This window comes from Solanum verrucosum, unplaced genomic scaffold (genome assembly GCF_900185275.1).
Source record: "Solanum verrucosum unplaced genomic scaffold, falcon-dt-bn FXZP01000125.1, whole genome shotgun sequence".
Lineage (NCBI taxonomy): Eukaryota > Viridiplantae > Streptophyta > Magnoliopsida > Solanales > Solanaceae > Solanum > Solanum verrucosum.
The window spans coordinates 3,364,249-3,382,612 of record NW_026019923.1 but is presented as its reverse complement, the minus strand read 5'-3'; the positions used below and the strand labels follow the sequence as shown (position 1 = coordinate 3,382,612).

General features: G+C 30.3%; 3 protein-coding genes across 3 annotated transcripts in view; 2 read left to right on the top strand and 1 right to left on the bottom strand.

The window, feature by feature from the left end:
* The window catches only part of LOC125824334 (uncharacterized), a 185,237-nt gene that overhangs the window by 75,794 nt on the left and 91,079 nt on the right, over nt 1-18,364 (top strand). The gene's annotated exons all lie outside the window — the stretch shown is intronic.
* Nucleotides 3,978-9,908, bottom strand: LOC125824194 (endoglucanase 8-like). The gene is made up of 7 exons (XM_049503558.1): nt 9,650-9,908; nt 9,169-9,576; nt 8,134-8,226; nt 7,137-7,298; nt 5,326-5,437; nt 5,050-5,213; nt 3,978-4,505 (listed from the first exon to the last, which is right to left on the bottom strand). The coding sequence occupies exons 1-7, from the start codon at nt 9,851-9,853 to the stop codon at nt 4,179-4,181; spliced, it is 1,470 nt and encodes a 489-aa protein (XP_049359515.1). The 5' UTR covers nt 9,854-9,908; the 3' UTR covers nt 3,978-4,178.
* On the top strand, nt 16,004-17,289 carry LOC125824304 (casparian strip membrane protein 1-like). Its single transcript, XM_049503657.1, has 3 exons — nt 16,004-16,397; nt 16,791-16,914; nt 17,074-17,289. Exons 1-3 carry the CDS (start codon nt 16,090-16,092, stop codon nt 17,287-17,289), a joined length of 648 nt encoding a protein of 215 aa, XP_049359614.1. The 5' UTR covers nt 16,004-16,089.

The following is an 18,364-nucleotide window of genomic DNA, read 5'->3' as shown; positions in this document are numbered from 1 at the left end:
GTTATATGTAATTTCATTAAATGATTTTACGCAATCAATATATAGAGAAGTTTAACTCAGCAGGGGTTGCTTATAGCTGATTTGAAAGTGAGTGAATATTAGTATTAAATTTTACATAAATAATATCTACAGACTACACATTTGATAGCTAATCAGAAGATAAGTTATTTATACAAAACTTACTTAAAATAATAAATTTCTTCATAATTAATTCAACTGTATTATATATAATAATACAAAAGTTGTGGGGGGACCTGGGCTAAAGTTTTTGTTGTTGGCTTTGTTGGACTGGGAAATTTAGGGTTGAATTGTGGTGGACTCCAAATATAAACTTAAAATTTAAATGTCGTTATTATCGAGAAAATTCACATCAAAATCATCGTCTTATTATAATGTTAGCTTTAGGTTTCTATGGTTTCTAATTTTAGTTGTAGTTCTAACATTCTTCGTTCCTAATAACTTGTCCACTTTTATCTCTTTAGTTGTCCCTAATCACTTATTCATTTTGACAAATTAAGAAAAAACAAATTTTTTTTACCTATTATAAATACCCTCAATTAATTAATTTGAAAAAAATAAAAATTCTTGAAAATCTCAAGTTTTTATTTCATCCACTTTAAAATTAATAGGGGTAAAATGGTAATCTCACTATGCCATTAATTATTTTATTAATAGGTATGTCAATTCAAAAGTGGTCAAGTAATTAGGGACAGATATCTCAGATATTGATACCCAATTTTCCAAAATCGTACTCAGATATCTCTATTTACTTTTACTTATTCAATTTAACATATAAAAAAATAATTTCTTTATTTTTTATTTTACTTTTAGCATTGACTACTCATTCCTTAAGTTCATTAAAAGTGATTACAAGAATTAGTACGAATATCGTAATAAGATATGCTCTTAACTTTTTTAAAGAAATATGCAAAATTAAGTAAAAATCAGATAAGTAAAAATGAACAGAGAGTGTCAGATTTTGTCGTTGCCTTTTCACCCTCTCGCGTAGAACAAGTGCTAAAGAGGTGAGTAAATATAGCTAGTGTTAACTAGTAAGGGATAAATATGACTCAAAAATATAACTATAAAAGTATATTTGTTAAAAAAAATATATAACATAGGGAAATATAACTAATATAGGGGAAAATATGATCATTTATATTACAATTGAAAACAACTTGCGAAAGATTTTACTAAAGATAAGTACCAAAATTAGCATTTGATAAAGATTTAACTTAATTTTCATTTAGACCCTTGAGGTTGTAAGAAATGATTACTTATCCCCTTATGGTCTTAAGAATGGTAAATACACCCTTATAACTAGTAATCAAAGTGACATAAGGTCTTAAAAATGGTAGATACACCCTTAGTTTTATAAGTATATATATTAGTGTTGACGCCTCTATTGACACAAGTTGAAGAGGCATCTTAAGGTTGTGTATTCAATCTTAGTTAGTGACAATATTATAATTTTTTAACACCCTTTAATAGAAATTCTGATTCCGTCATTGAGAATATATATATATATATATTAGAAGGATGAGTTAATTATTCATATATATACACATACCTCAATGAAGAGTAGGAGGGCCTTAAAATGGGGTGCAGAATCATACATGAAACCAATGTTTTGAATGATAAATTCAATATTTGCTTCACCTCCAATATATACAAATATAGGAGCATTTTTATTGGTACCACCCCAATGTTCATCATTTAAAATATACCTTTGTTGGAAAGTACTACATCTTTGTGGATTATAGTTAAAATGGTCAAGAATTTAAGTGAAATATTTTGTCTCGTAATTAAGTTGAATAGAGTGAACAGAAAAGTAAAAAAGAAAGAGTGAAAAAGAGAAAAAAATTAAATTTGTTTTCATGGTTGAGGGGTTATTATTCATTGTATATATGAGGATGGGTCGTATATAAAATCAAATATTCTTGTTTTTATAGCTAGATACAGATGTAATTTTTTTAAAAAAAAATAAGGCTAGAGAAGTGAATATCTAAGGATATTCTACATCAACATTATCAACTTTAAATGAAAAATAAATAAATGACAAGGAATATTATAATTATCAGCCAGTCCATAGAGGATCTAAAATCCCAAAGAAAAAATAATAATTGTTGGATATTGATTTGAGTCATGGGGTCGTCTATATGGACTGATCTACTTGATCTGATTCATTTGAAAGAGAGATAATACCAAAGGAGGTTACCTAGGAAGTTGAGTAACATCTTAGGGTGTGTTTGGTATGAAGGAAAACATTTTCCGGAAAATGTTTTCCAATTTTCTCATGTTTGGTTGGGCTAAATGTTTTGGAAAATATTTTCCAAATCAACTCATTTTCCTCAAATTTAAGGAAAATGACTTCCCTTCTAAACTTAAGGAAAACATTTTCCAAAACTCTCTTCCAACTTCAAATTACAATTATTTTTTATTGAAAAACCAATTTATTCCTCAAACCACCCCCCAACCAACCCCTCCCCAAAAAAATAAAAAATTTAAAGCTTGTTTTTAAATTCAATTTTTTTACCCCGACCTCACCCCTACCCCCACCCCCTCCCAAAAAAATATTAAAAATTATTTTTAAAAAATATTTTCAATTTCAAAATTTCATTTTTCCACCCCTACCCTCGACCCCACCCACCCTCTACCACCCCCCCCCCCCCACCCCCAAAAAAATAAAAAATTTCAAGTTTGTTTTTAAAAAATATTTTCAATTTCAAAATTTCATTTTTTCAGCCTACCCTCGACCCCCACCCACCCACCCCCTACCAGCCCCCCACCCCCAAAAAAAATAAAAAATTTCAAATTTGTTTTTAAAAAATATTTTCAATTTCAAAATTTCATTTTTTCACCCCTACCCTCGATCCCCACCCACCCACCCCCTACCAGCCCCCCACCTACCCCCAAAAAAAATTTAAAATTTCAAGTTTGTTTTTAAAAAATATTTTCAATTTCAAAATTTCATTTTTTCACCCCTACCCTCGACCTCCCCCCACCCCCCCCCCTTCACCCACCCCCTACCACCCCCCACCCCCAAAAAAAATTTAAGTTTTTTTTTTAAAATTATTTTCAATTTCAAAAATTATTTTCTACTCTAGTAAAAATAAAAGATATTTCTCAAAAATATTTTTCATTCATGAATCAAACACTAAATATCTTTTCCGGAAAATATTTTCTACTCACCAACCAAACATGAGAAAATAAGTCAAAAATCAACTTGTGTTTTCTGGAAAACATTTTCCTTCATACCAAACACACCCTTAAAGAAAACTATTGCACAAAGGTTAAAATAAAAAAGTAGAAATTTGAGAAATTTTTCTAAGTTCTCTTATATATATTCTCCATTAGAAGAGTGAATGTGTGTTGTTATGAACCAAGTTCAACCCAATATGGGTACTAAGGTCATACAAGTAGTTATTGGGTTGATAAGAGCTATTGGGCCAAGAACAAGTAATAAATTTAGGCTAATTTGGAATTTGGGTTGAGTAGTAGATGTGAAAACGGGTTTCATCAAAAGGGATAGTAGTCAGTGATTTAGGAATTATGCATATTGAAGGAAATGTATGTCCTTTCTTCTTCTAGAGTCTAAGTTTCTCATCCTTATTCTTATCTCTATTTTTGGCTACTTGTTATTTCCATTTCCATTATAATTCAGTAGTTTAAGTATTACAATTACGATTCTAAAATTGTAATTCATTTCAGTTCTCTTATCAATATAGTAGGGAATTCAGGTTTGTTACATGTGTAAAGAAGAAAAATTATCCTTTTACAAAAAAACACACAATAACATTAGAACATCTAACTTTGTGGAATCAAAGTTTTGTTTGTAAGTGATTCAAAATAGATTCAAGGCAATTTCATCTAAAATAAGATCAACAATTTCCACTACAATTTTGAAGTACACATCCAATGTTCATTAGATATCTTTAATTTATAACCTTTTCTTATTTGGATTTGGACAAAAGATGTTTGTAGGCACATGGATAAGACATTCCTTTTTGTATTAATAATATATATAGTTGGCAATTGTCATAATACAATGTATAGTGGAAAAAAACAACATTAGTCCTAGTACATTGTTCATTAGACAACAACACAATAATAGAGAGGGTGGCCTTTGCACACCACTACATTCTCTCTTTACACATGTTATATGAGTAAGTAATCCATCAATTAGGATGGGCTGAAAAGTAAGCCAATAGGCCCACCAATGGTGCATTAACATATGTTGTTGGCTCAGATTCTTGAAAAAAGGGCCTCGCGTCTGGGAACGAATCTGTTAAATTTGGCCCCCCAACAACAGCGCCAATTAAGCGATTTGGATTCGGATTGGGTGAAAAAAAGTAGTGCGATCCTTCTTTGCAACCAATACGTGCTGAATGTGCGGCCACAGATGGTACTGAGCTCCCCCTATGGTGAATCCTTAATGGGTAATGTGGACCATACCCTACCATATATGACATTCTTTGAGGATTATCTCCAAGAATATAATCCACCTACAATTCATTACGATTCTTTTAGTCAGTCTCAAAATAATTAATGATACTATCAACATTTTAGTCAGGTTAAGTTCCAGGTATATATGAAAAATAATTACATGGGATATATTTTCATGAAAAAACAAGTAGATTTCTTATTTATTTTCTAGTGTCTGTCAAGTAAGTAATCAAGAAAATATAATCTTAAAAGTATTTATATGTTAGTAATACTTTATGAAGACGAGATGAGATGGGGGGGAGTGGGGGTTCGAGGGTTGAGGTATTGAGTGAGTAGAGAGCAAACAGTAAATTCAGAATAACAGTTATGTAACTTGTTTTTCCTACTTTTTTTTTTTGAAAGAAATCAAGATTTTCCTCACTTTTAACTTTTTGACCAATCCAACTGAAAAATATTTTCCTCTATACCAAACACACGCAAAAAGTTCAGAAAGGTGTATTATTTATAAGAGTAACTTCAAGACACCGTATAATCTTCTTATATTTCTAAAACTCCGTGTATAGTTGAACTATATCAGATAAATTAAGACGAAGAAAGTAGTACCTGACGTTTGGCAATGTGTTTGAGGAGGGCAGGGGTGGCTGTCATGGAACCACATGGCACAACATGATTGGCATGACTTAGATAATTAGAATAAGTTAAGAGTAGGAAGGACAAAGATGTCACATGCTGCATGTTACAAACCCCAGGTTTGACAATGAGTCCACCTTCACAGACACACAACAACAACAAAATGACAAACAACACAAACATTAGAATATAATTTAATTTAATTTACTCAAATGGTTTATTATTAATTAATAACTATTCCCAATTTACCTGGAGAATATTGAACTTGGGGATGAGAAATTCCAGGTAATATTGAGCAAATGAAAGCATCTGCATTTACTTGAAATGATTTTAGATCTGGTGCTTTTCCCATTAACACTTCCTGTCAAAAATTTAAAAAAAATATTTGAAATGCTAAACCTTCATATTCCAACTAGTTGAGATTAGTATATTTCATGAGATAAGGAGAATCTGAACACCCATGTAACTTGTCAGAGTATTGATTGAGTGTGGGAGATGTTAAGTTTCGCGGACTCTTCACTTTTAACGTCGTTGAGGTTAAGTTTTGCGACACTTCACTTTTAACACATATTCATTAACATTTATGAAAAGTCTGAGCAACATAAGGATAGGGGGAGGGGGGAACTTAGTCAAAATGTTACTAGTAGTGTTTCAATCTATATGACTCGCTTTTTTTTCCAATCAATTCCAAAAATAATTACACTTTTATATATGTACTAACAATTTAACTTTAGAATGTTCATTTTTTTATTCTCACTAAAATGATTTATAATCACACAAACATCTATGATTTATTTTAAACCACAAGTTTTAAAACCCTTTTATATTCTTTCTTAAACATCCTGTCAAGTCAAATTACATCACAGAAACTGAGGAAGGTAGAGACGAAGCTAGCTTATACTCCCTCCGTCCACAATTGTTTGTCAGGGTAAGGTCATGCACATCCCTCAAGAAAAATTTAATACAACGTGTAATTTGACTAATATAACCCTACTATATCAAGAATACCAAAAGTCCACATAACTTTTCAATTGAACTACACAATCATTAAGGGCAGAATTGGAAAAAAATGACTAATTATTTCTTGATTATTTAAATTGACAATTAATCTTGGACATCTATTTTTAGTATACCTGCCAAACAATTATGGACGGAGGGAGTACTATACATAGTTAGGATTACTTTTTATATATATGTAATGAATGTCAAGGCTCTTTTAATAGTAGTGAATTTACTTCTTCAAATTAAAAATTCTAATTTCGTCGCTACCCGAGAAAATCTTTACTACTACAATGGTATGTCATAATCACACTTCTATCGAGAGGTCCACTTTTATTATTATATATATAAAATAAGCAACTGCCTTTTGGCACATGCTTACCACTAGTAAAGTCACTTCTCTTACCCTTTATTACTTCATGAAGGACTATTACCAACCTCACTTTTTTTGTCTCATTTTAATTTTATATCATTTTTTGTCTATACACTTCACATGGAGTACTTCTATATATAGCTTTCACATTCTTTTTTTCATTTTATAGATTTTTAAGTATATGTATGTATATATATTGGTGCAAATAAGTTAAGTTTGGACACCAAACACATATGGAGCCCATAATAACCTAAACTCTATCATGTGGAATAATTACACTCACACAATTAATGATGATTTTTAAGGGGAAAAAATATCAATGTGTTTAGTTGTTATGATTGAACTTTTTTTTTTCCTAAAAAGGTCTAATTAGTCTTTTCATATGAGCAATTTCGATATTTTATTTAGTGAATTATTTGATTAACGTTTTAAGATGAAGCAGTTCTACGTTAATTTTCAAATAAGAGTGGGCCCACTAAATGGACATTCTGACATGGATAACTATATCTATCTACAGCATGTGATTGGCAGACTGAACAAGTCAAGAATAGATATCACAAGAATATATCTAAGTCATAAATGAGACAAGGACAGATTATTTATGTAATGAGAAAAAAGGAATGCAATTAATTAAGTTCTAATAATATCTCCTTATCCATAGTATAATATAATTAATTAAATTACTAACCTTGGAAATGAGAACATTAATACCAGCATGTTTGTTATCCCAACCAAATTCATTAATGGTATCTCCAGCTCTTAAGATAACCTCATTTTGCACTATGTACTCTCTATATTGCCTTCTTCTTGTTGCTTTGTGTAACCATGCTGCACCCCAAAGCAATTCATCCTGTACATTCACCCATTTTTATTTCAACATTACTAATTTTGACTCGGAATAAGTAGATACGTGTCATACATGTATTACGTCGCGTAGAGCGTGTGTATTTACTTGCTTAATTTTATACAAAATTAAATATCTACTTGTGCATGCGCAAAATTGAATGATATAGATATCAGCTAAGACCAGTTTAAAGACACGTTTATGTATTATGCGAGATAAACGCATGCGCCCTACATGTATCATGTCACACATGATATGTGTGTCTACTTATTCTACTTTATACACATTTAAGTGTCGACTTGTGTATGCGTAAAATTGAAGGATATAGATATCAGCTAAGACCAGTTTAAGGACACGTTTATGTATTATGCAAGATAAACACATGCACCCTACATGTATCATGTCATACATGATATGCGTGTCTACTTATCCTACTTTATACACATTTAAGTGTCGACTTGTGTATGCGCAAAATTGAAGGACATAGATATCAGCTAAAACCAATTTTAGGACACGTTTATGTATTATGCGAGATAAACACATGCCTCCTACATATATCATGTCACGTATGACGTGCGTGTCTACTTATTCTACTTTATACACATTTAAGTGTCGACTTGTGTATGCGCAAATTTGAAGGACATAGATATCAGCTAAGACCAATTTTAGGACATATTTATGTATTATGCGAGATAAACGCATGCCTCCTACATATATCATGTCACGTATAACGTGTGTGTCTACTTATACATACGCAAAATTGAAGGATATATATATTGAAAGATATAGATATAAATTAAGACAAGATGAATGACACGTTTATGTATTATGCGAGAGTTACCTGGTAACCATCAAAATCACAATAGAAAGGGCAAACAGCAGAGTGTAGGCTGGAGCTGTATGCACCTCTATGCCTATTGGCAAAATCGAAAACCTACAAAACAACCAAAAGACTGATTTTAATACAACGGTCATATTTTTTTTTTTATTTTTAGCTTTTTCTGCTGGATGATAGTGACATTTAGAACTTTTACATAATTTGTTAGACAAACTATTTTTGTGACTATACACACAAGCATTCATCAAATTTAAATTTTAACATATATAGATAAAAATGCATGTGTAATCAATCTTCATAATTAACTCTCACAAGTCTTTGTTCACATGCAAAACAAACTTTATATGTCCACACTAGCTAGTGACTAAACGGAACGTTTTGTGTAGACTGTATTAAAAAAAATAATACAGTTATAAACTTTATGTATTATTAGTACCAAATTCGGTAAACTTTTTCAAACGTTAGTTATACACGCTAATATTAATATTAAGATATGTATAACTATTACACGAGGTTTGTTTGCTTCAAGTGCCAAATCCTTGGAAGGAGTCAACAAACTTATTTAATGCCAGTTCAACAAGCAGAGAAAAAGACACTAACACAACACTGCCCAAAGCATTTTACTTTTTAGACTTTACAGAATGAATCAAACCATTGATGGGCCTATCCTGGATTTTCTTAATTATTTAATGAATCAAAACTCTCTTTTTTAACTTTTTATATATATACATTTTAATTACACCTAAAATATGGAATACCAAATACATAATTTCATTCATCATCAATTTTATTTCATTTATTAAAAAGGTAAAAAAAAAGAAGAAAAAGATATGAATGCACCAAAAACATGTTGATTCCTTTATTCACAAACAAGTCAAGTAGTAAAAGATTAAAAAAAAGGTACTATTCTTTTATGTAAGATAGTTTCACTTGAGACGGACTTCTTGTCTATAATGTGTCATTTTTTTTTAAACTGATTAAAAAGAAAAGTAAGTCATATAAATTGAGACAGAGGAAATAAAAGATATTGTTCCTTACTTTAACAGCGCGATCAAGTAGTAGATTTGAGTACGAAGAGTCCAGTGATCGGAAAACAATGGAAGCAGCGGCTAATGCAGCAGCGATTTCACCGGCGACGTCGGAACCGGGATGATTCTCATCAATTTTATAAACAGTTCTTAAAGTATCCATATCTTCTGGTCTCTCCCAACAACTATGATCTGAAAATGCATCACCTACTTGTACATATATCACTCCTTCCTTCGCCGTCGCTTTTAACAGAAAATCCGTCCCCCATTTCACCGCCTTCACTGCGTTACCCAATTCGTTCCCTATGTTCCTTTTAAAGTCTATTATGCTCCACGATAACAATGTCGTTGTAAACGCCATTGGAAATACAAATTTTACATTATCTCCTGCATCGTAATAACCTCCTGTCAAATCAACCTGCAACGAAATTCAATTAGGTAAAAGCTTAGTAACTATGGAATATTATCGATAAATTTTGATTATTACTTACTCCAGCGGAGGCACCGTCGTGCAATGCGGAGTCTCTACGCCATTTGATACGTTGATCCGGAGGGAGTTTTCCGGATCGTTGTCCTTCGAAAAAGAGGATACTCTTTCGGAGGGCGTCATGATAGTCATGACCCCCTCCGAAAGAGTATTGGAAGGAGTTAAGGAGAAGGAAGAGGAAAATGAGGGAAGTATATTTTGGCGCCATTATTTGGTTGTGAACTCTAAGAAGAGAAAAAGAAGTGTAGCTGAAGCTCACAAGTAGTAGTAAAAAGAGGATTATAAGACTGATTTTATATATAAAAAAAAAGTTGTGCTTTTGATCATTGGATTCCTGGGGTTATACCAGTAGGGTTATGACACGTGGTGGTATGTTATTGGATTTGGTTGAGAAAACGATGAGCTGAATTTTGACCGTTTTGTTGGACCGGGTTTGTTTTTCTATTTTTGATGGACCGGGTTAAATTTTGCTTTTTTGCTTTTTTAAGATCTATGAGCGAGATTAACGGAGGGGAAAGAAGGATTTAATCATAATTTGTGTGCGCTAAGCTATAATTTGTCTTGTCTTAGTGTCGGCGTGTCATAGATTTAGCAAGCAGAATTTTTTTTATGAATTATGAAAATTATTATAATAGTCAAATAATATACCTAAAGAGTACTTTAAAAATTTAAGAAATTTTATTAAAGTTTATTCGTATCTCTCTAGGTCCTCAAACATAAAGGAAACCAATAGTTACAAAACTTCTTAATTGAGTATAATTTACTCTTTTCTATAATTTTCTTTTTAATTTGTGTATAAGTCATTACTATATTTTTAGTTATCCCTCTAAATTGCTTTCAATTTATAGATTTTCATATGTGATATATCTTAGTTCCCCGTATTGTAGTTGGGCGAATGCTCTTTTTTTTTCGAACTATTTCTAATGGCTACTTATGATCCATCTTAAACGTTGTGTTGCTTGGCCCTTTCATTTGTATTTTAATTACACTTATAATAGTTATTGCTTCTCTTGTCTCAATTTATATGACTTAATTTTTTTTTTAATCAGTTTGAAACAGAATGATACATTTCAATATTAAGTAATAATTTAATTTTAAAATGTCTATTTTACACTTAATGAAACGATTTATAGCTATTGAAAATTCTATTATTCATTTTAAAACATAAGTTTTAAAAGTCTTTTTTTAACATCGTGTCAAGTCAAACTATCTCACATAAAATGTATCAGACTATCCTTTGTTTAAGGTGACTCGATCTCATCAATACACATGATACCAATTTTAATCTTATACTCCCTCTGTCTCTAATTACTTGTCCGCTTTTGAATTGACACACCTATTAAAAAAAATAATGATTGACATAATAAGTTTACCATTTTACCCCTATTAATTATGAAGTGGATGAATTAAAAAGTTAAAAGTTTCAAGAATTTCTATATTTTTCAAAGTGATTAATTGAAGGTATAATAGGCCAAAAAAAATGGGCCTTTCTTGATTTGATAAAATAGACAAGTAGTAATTAGAAACAACTGAAAAAGAAAAAGTTGACAAGTAATTAGGATCGGAGAGAGTAATAAACATGTTAGATATGAAACTTTTTTATTAGTTAATAAAGTAGTAACCTTATAATTTAATTACTACTCACTTACTTGCATAATTTAACCAAAAAAACGGTGTGGAGTTGTGACAAAAATGAATGGGGTGACTCACCGTCAGTTGATGGGGAACACGTGGAACTTCTGAAATGGGTCCCACTTAAGTCTCAACTGTTTTGACTGAAATAATTTTCGCCGTTGATTTAGTGGAATATTTGATTTTCGCTATCATTTGCGTGAGGCATAGCTAAGGAGATTCATGTGGCGGTGCTAAAACAATTAAATTAAATATATCTTTCTAAAGGTGGTTGGTTACTCCTTTATTTTTTATTTATTTTTGGCTCAAGTAGGTGTTTGTCTGAAAATTAAATAATTCACTTTATTTAAAATGAATATATCACTAAGAATTGTATCGAAGTAATAAGTATTTCTTCATACTTAATCAAAGGTTTTAGGTTCGAGTCTCATTGAGTACATAGTCATTTTTATTATGGAGTGCTTTACCTGTTTACCCTCCAATATGGAACTTTTCGACATGAATTCGGGTTCCAATGTAAATATCAGACACCATATAAAATATCATAATAGATAGTCACATAATGCAGAGGAGTAGTAGCTACATAGATCGACGGTGATCAATTGAACACCCTTGGTCACAAAATTATATTTGTATATATATGTCAAAAACTATGTTTTAGAGACTGTCAAAATTTTTAAAATTCCAAATTTCGTTACTGACATAATGTCATAGATTAAATCTTATATATACGAGCTACTACATGCTTTATTTGAAAATTTTAGAGTTGAAATTGAAGATAAAGTTACGTTTGGTTATAACCTTTATAAACAATTTCAAATTATAAAAGAAATTGTTAGACGAAGCATCGGAATTTCAAATAAAGTGAAAAAATTGGGAGTGAGACAAGCATTAGAAAAGATAGCATGAATATAGGCGTATTAAACGCTTTTGACACCAAAATGAATGTTGAAAGAAAAGTGTGTAGTGATTTTTATGGACACATTTAACAAGTGATTAGGACTAAGAAACAACAAATATAGAAATTAGAAGAGGTAGGGTATCAGACACCGTATGGAATTAGACATCGAATGAAAAACTGGAAAAAAAAAACGAATATGATTTATATCTCCGGGTTTACTACATATAATATATCATACTGATAGATAGTCACATGCAGAGGCATAGTAGCTACACAGATCGAAAGGTGGTCAATTGAACATTCTTCGTCACAAAATTATATTGGTAGGTAAAAAAAACTATGTTATAGAGACTGTATCAAATTTTTGAATATTCCAAATTTCGTCACTGATATAATGTCATAGATTAGATCTAATATATACTAGCTTCTATATATTATTATATTACATATATCTTTTCACTCTATTAAAAATTTTGAAGTTGAAATTGAATATAAAGTTATGTTTGGTTATAGCTTTTACAAACAATTTCAAGTTGTAATAGAAATTATTATGACAAAGCGTCTGATTTTCAAATAAAGTAAAAAAAATTGTAAGTGAGACAAACATTAGAAAAGGAAAGTTAGGGAGATAGCATGAATATAGGCGTATATAACGCTTTTGACACCAAAATGAAAGTTGAAAAAAAAGTATGTTGTGATTTATGTGAACACATTTATCAAGTGTGATTAGGACTAAAAAACAACATAGAAAGAAGGGGTACGTAGGGTCTCGAGCCGCTAAATTTATGGGAATTATCCTTCTAATTAGCATTCAACATGCAATGTAGACCTACAAATACCTATTACCTAACTTTATTTGACTAAAGTTCACCATGAGAATAATTTTTGAAATCTCATAATTAATCATAATCATGTTAATTACAAGTGTAAGCATAATGATTTTGTGGTTTGATCATAATCATGTTAGTTACTAGTTTAAGCATAATGATTTTGTGGTTTGAGAAATTGCATATACCTCCTATTTACATTTTTAGGTAACAAAACTTGATTCAAGTGACTAAACGTTTTAATGTTCCTATATTGTTTTTTTATAGTGTGATGAAATTTACGTAAATATGGTATATTAAGAAAATATTTACCATTTATAATAACAATATTTTTTTTTCCCACTTAGACATGTAATATAGCTTTAATACATCTTACCGAGAATAATTTATAAAACACATATAATACAATTTTTATTGATGAATAATTCATTTATCACATATTTTAATATACTTATAATACATTGTGTCAATTTCTTACCAACGAGCATAATATATTTTAAAAATATTTATAATACGTCTATATTGCATGCATAATTACTTTTAATGTACATACTAAAAATTTACCATATTATTGTTATATATTGCTATAAATAATAATAAATTAAAAATATTGCTAAACTCAATAATTATTTATTTAAAAAATACTCACACAAGTAATTTTTCCATATTTTTGCAAGTATACAAGGGTCTGTCTTACAGCTATACCAGACCATAAACAAATTGCAAATTATTTTAATTTGGGCCAAGTATACAAATGGACTCTGGGCCTAAACATTTGAGAGCTAGTCAAAGAAATTCAATTGACATTTAATAGTCAAATATATTTATTTATTATATATGTATTATACACTTTATATATACATAATGCCTATTATATACATTTTTATCAATAAATTTAATATATGCACTTTATATTCACTTTTCATACCATATATCTACATATGATATACAAGTTTATCGGTAATTTTTTTCCTACATATTTTATATTCACTATTTCATAACAATATACATATTATATACATTCTTACCAGTACATTTTTCATACACTATTAACTACCTTCACCTTACCATTACTAATTATCACCATACATTCTTCGGCCATTACTATCAACTATTAACATCAACCAACTCCATCATAACAATTACTATTATCCGTCGCTATTACTAGTCACTGGCATCACATATCACCATCAACTCCACTACAAACCAGATCTACTGTCATTAGCAAACATAAATCTTTCATGTTTTAATAAATTTATATATTTTTTCTAATCTTGAATGATTTTTTATAATTGAAATTGTATATTTATTATGTTTAAAGTTTGGGCTTGAGACTTTCATGTCGGAGGTCTCAAGTTCGAAACCCCTTGCCAGTGAAAGCAAGGAGCTTGCCTTTTGGATCGAGTTCATTGCACCAGGCTTGCATAGTGCGGGTTACCTCTCTTGTGTGGTTTGCGAGCTATTGCATAGGAGCGATGGTTTTATCTTGTGCGCACCCAAAAGGTAGCGGCTACGGGTTTCCCTTGTCATAATTTTTTTTTTATATATGCATATTTAGACGTTGAAAAACAAGCAATCTTGATTTCAGATCTAAAGACAATATCTTAATCATTCTGACATTAAAAATCCCCAGGACTTCGATCTAGTGGTACTTAGTAGAGCTCGATATGTGATGTATAGATTATGCATTAAACACTTGGTTTAAAAGCTTTAGGATTTTAGATTAGCGGTAAGAGAAATAAAATTAAACGTTCATTGATCAATTGTTGGTCATGTCTTTAAAAAATAGTCAATAGCATGAAAATTTTGAATTTCAAGTGAAATTTCATGGTAAAATCCTCGAGTTTCACATGTTGAATTCGAAACTCTTTATGATAACAACTATTTTTTAATTAACATGATTGAAATTAGTTATTGGTGAATTTTACTCAAATAAGAATGCAACACATAATGTGTTGATATTATACACTAAAAGTCTAGTATCTAGTTATGAATCGGACTTCAGAAATTTCTTGATTATAGAAAAAGTCCGGTTAAGAAAAAATTGAATTGATGGATTTAATGAAGCTCAAATATCTCAATAATCCAACTTCCATTAGTTTATTATAAGAAGCACCTTTTAGTTTGGACTACTGATTTCAACTAATTTGCTTAATGGATTAGGGGAAAAGTTCGTTGTTTAGTTGTCAACTCATGGGAATAAATTAAATTAATCTCGACTTGACTAATCCATGCAAAAATAATAATCTTAACATTATTTGAAAAATATGTTCTCTATTTAATTAATTGTAACAAAGGTAGTCAAAGGACTATAATAATAAGATTAGGTAATATGATATGATAATTCCAATTAATTTCTAACTCGGTCCACCAATCATTCTTGTTCTATCTGCCCCATTGATCACCTTTTTTGCTTTCTAATTTAAAAGTTGATTTACTACTAATAAACTACCATGCTAACTAATTAAACAACCACTCTTTTGCTCCTTTTAAGCTATGAATTATTTTTTAAAGTTCCATTATCAAAATCCGAGATACATAATAGCAGTGGTGAAGTTAGAATTTTCATTAACGACTTCAAAAAATGAAAAAATAAACACATGTAGAAGTCGAAGAGAGTTCAATATCTACATAATTTAAATTTTAACCATGTATTAAAATATGTAATTTTTTGTCGAAAGGGGTTCAAATGAGACCCCCGAAACCCTTACTAGCTCCGCCCCGCCTGCTTAATAGAATTACACAACCACCCTCCTTTTTGATAGAATTGAACAACCACTATTCTCTCTCTTTTTGGCTAAATAAAGCTAAATCTTACTAAAATAAAAAGTTGAATTGATTTTTAAAATTCCACTATCAAATTCTAGATATAGTATACTTAAAAGAATTAAACAACTAACCTCCTTGCTAGCTCCATTAGCCTAAAAATGACAATTATTTTCCTAATAATTTACTTGATTTAAGCACTATATAAGGTCCATTCCACTTAATCATTCTCATCACAAACAAGCAAAATATATCATAGGCATTAAGCAATCAATTGAAAACAAAATCACCCCCACAAATTAATTTTCTTAGATCAAAATGGATAAAAGTGAGTCAACCAAAATTGAAATGGGAGAGAGTAGCAAATTAGAAAGAAAATTAGGAAAAGCTCCACTTTTAGGATCACCATCTCATGCTATTTCATCAAGTGTTCCTATAGTTGCAAATAATAAAAGAGTTGGTAATTACAAGAAAGGAATTTCTATTTTTGATCTAATCTTGAGAATTGCATCTGTTGCTACTTCTATTGGTGCTGCTGTTGGCATGGCAACTGCTGGAGAAACTCTTCCTTTCTTCACTCAATTCTTTCAATTCGAAGCTGGTTATGACGATCTTCCTACTTTTACGTAAGTAACTTGTCTGTCTTATTTTCATGATTACAATTTCCACATCTTAGTGAAGCTAACGTGTAAATATCATTCAGGTGACGTGATAATGTAAAGTGACGTACATAATTCACTACTAGACTACAAAGAATTAGTGACCAAACAAAATTTCATAGCTAAACAATAAAAATCTCATGCTAATCTCATTTAGCTACAGATTAATGACGGATTATAAAAAAATTCAATTAGCTAAGAGCTATTTAGCTTCTAATTAATTAACTAGGGATTATCGATAAATTTCACAGTTAGTTTTATTTTTTTCAGTAGACATAACTTAAACTTGTGTATATATGATACAAATATCATATATGACTTTATTAATGTAATGGTTAATTTGTTGGACATATTTTGTAGGTTCTTTGTGATAGCCATGTCAATAGTGGTTGCCTACCTAGTCCTCTCCATACCATTCTCTATAGTGTGCATTGCACGCTCTCATGTCGTTGCTCCAAGATTGCTCCTCATTATTTTTGACACGGTAAGACATTATTACTATCAAAATACTCCTTCACTTTTACTTTATCTGACACTATCTTTTAAAATGACGTACTTTTGACACTGTATGAACCACTAACACAATATCATTATATATATAAACATCATTTTTTTTTAATTAATGTTGTGCACATTTTTTTAGGTCATTATCACATTGACAACATCAGCAGCAGGGGCATCAACAGCCATAGTATACTTAGCACACAATGGTAACCAAGATGCTAATTGGCTTGCATTTTGTAACCAATTTGGTGATTTTTGCCAAACAACTAGTGGAGCTGTTGTGGCTGCTTTTATCACAATTGTGCTTTTGCTTATCTTGATTGTGTTGTCTGCTATTGCTCTTAAGAGACATTAACTGACCAAAAAAAATTAAATTGTAATTTGTATTTCCTTCTTGTTACTTTTGTAATTGTACTTTTGTGTAAGTGTTAATTTATTATGATGTTTTTATTTTGGATGAGGGGGGAGTGTGTTTGTAATGTTGTGTTGGTGTTTGTAACTTTTCACTAAACAGGGAGAGGTAAAAAAATTGTAACATTACAATTGGTGAATTGTGAGAATTAATATTCTGATTTGTAATTTTCTTGTACTTTTTTCTACCTATATTATAAACTAAGCTATGTGATATTTCATTTTTATGATGTCTATGTGACTTGTAGCAAACACCTATTACTACACAAATTCTCTTGATACATAATTTGTGATTTTGAAAACCATTCTATTATTGTTTGATTATGCATTAGAATGATTTTTGTTTAGTTTTTGAATTGAGTTTTTCAAATTTGTTGGTTTTGATTAGTTTTTAAGTGAGTCATAAAATTTTAATTATTTTTCAAGTAAAATGCACGCTGAAACACTATCTTTCAAATGGTAAATATTATTGTCGATCTTTCACAACCTTGAAGTATTTCAAGTGAGTCATAAAATTTTAATTATTTTTCAAGTAAAACGCACTCTGAAACACTATCTTTCAAATGGTAAATATTATTATCGACCTTTCACAACCTTGAAGTATTTCATCTTCGTGATCAAAGAGAGTATAGCTTGAATATGTATACTTGAACTTTCTTGGAGTGTGAAAAGTACATTTGTGAGCCTCAAATCTTCATTAAAAGTTCTCTTCAAACCTCCAAAGTAGCGACTTGATGAAAAACATTCTTGAACATCTTGCCATTATTGATCAAATCTTATAGAATCCCACTTAAGATAAAGACAATAATATTTAAAACAATGAATATGTTATTCAATTACCAAATGTGAATAAGGTTGTTGTATATCATGTTTATGAGGCAGTGAATCAAAATATATCAAAAGATGCTAAAAGTTCTATCATAAAACTTATATAAAATTGAGAAAAAAATAATCTCGTAACACTTGTCTTTGAGAGAGCACTGCATGATGTATAGATTAGATACATATTATAATATTAA

Coding starts and splice junctions, on each gene's coding strand:
- LOC125824194 (XM_049503558.1), bottom strand. CDS start 9,853: ATGGCGCCAAAATATACTTCCCTCATTTTCCTCTTCCTTCTCCTTAAC. Junction 5,438..7,136: donor TTAATGTTCTCATTTCCAAG/GTTAGTAATTTA, acceptor AATTTTTGACAG/GAAGTGTTAATGGGAAAAGC. Junction 4,506..5,049: donor AACACATTGCCAAACGTCAG/GTACTACTTTCT, acceptor AATGAATTGTAG/GTGGATTATATTCTTGGAGA.
- LOC125824304 (XM_049503657.1), top strand. CDS start 16,090: ATGGATAAAAGTGAGTCAACCAAAATTGAAATGGGAGAGAGTAGCAAA. Junction 16,398..16,790: donor GACGATCTTCCTACTTTTAC/GTAAGTAACTTG, acceptor CATATTTTGTAG/GTTCTTTGTGATAGCCATGT. Junction 16,915..17,073: donor TCCTCATTATTTTTGACACG/GTAAGACATTAT, acceptor ACATTTTTTTAG/GTCATTATCACATTGACAAC.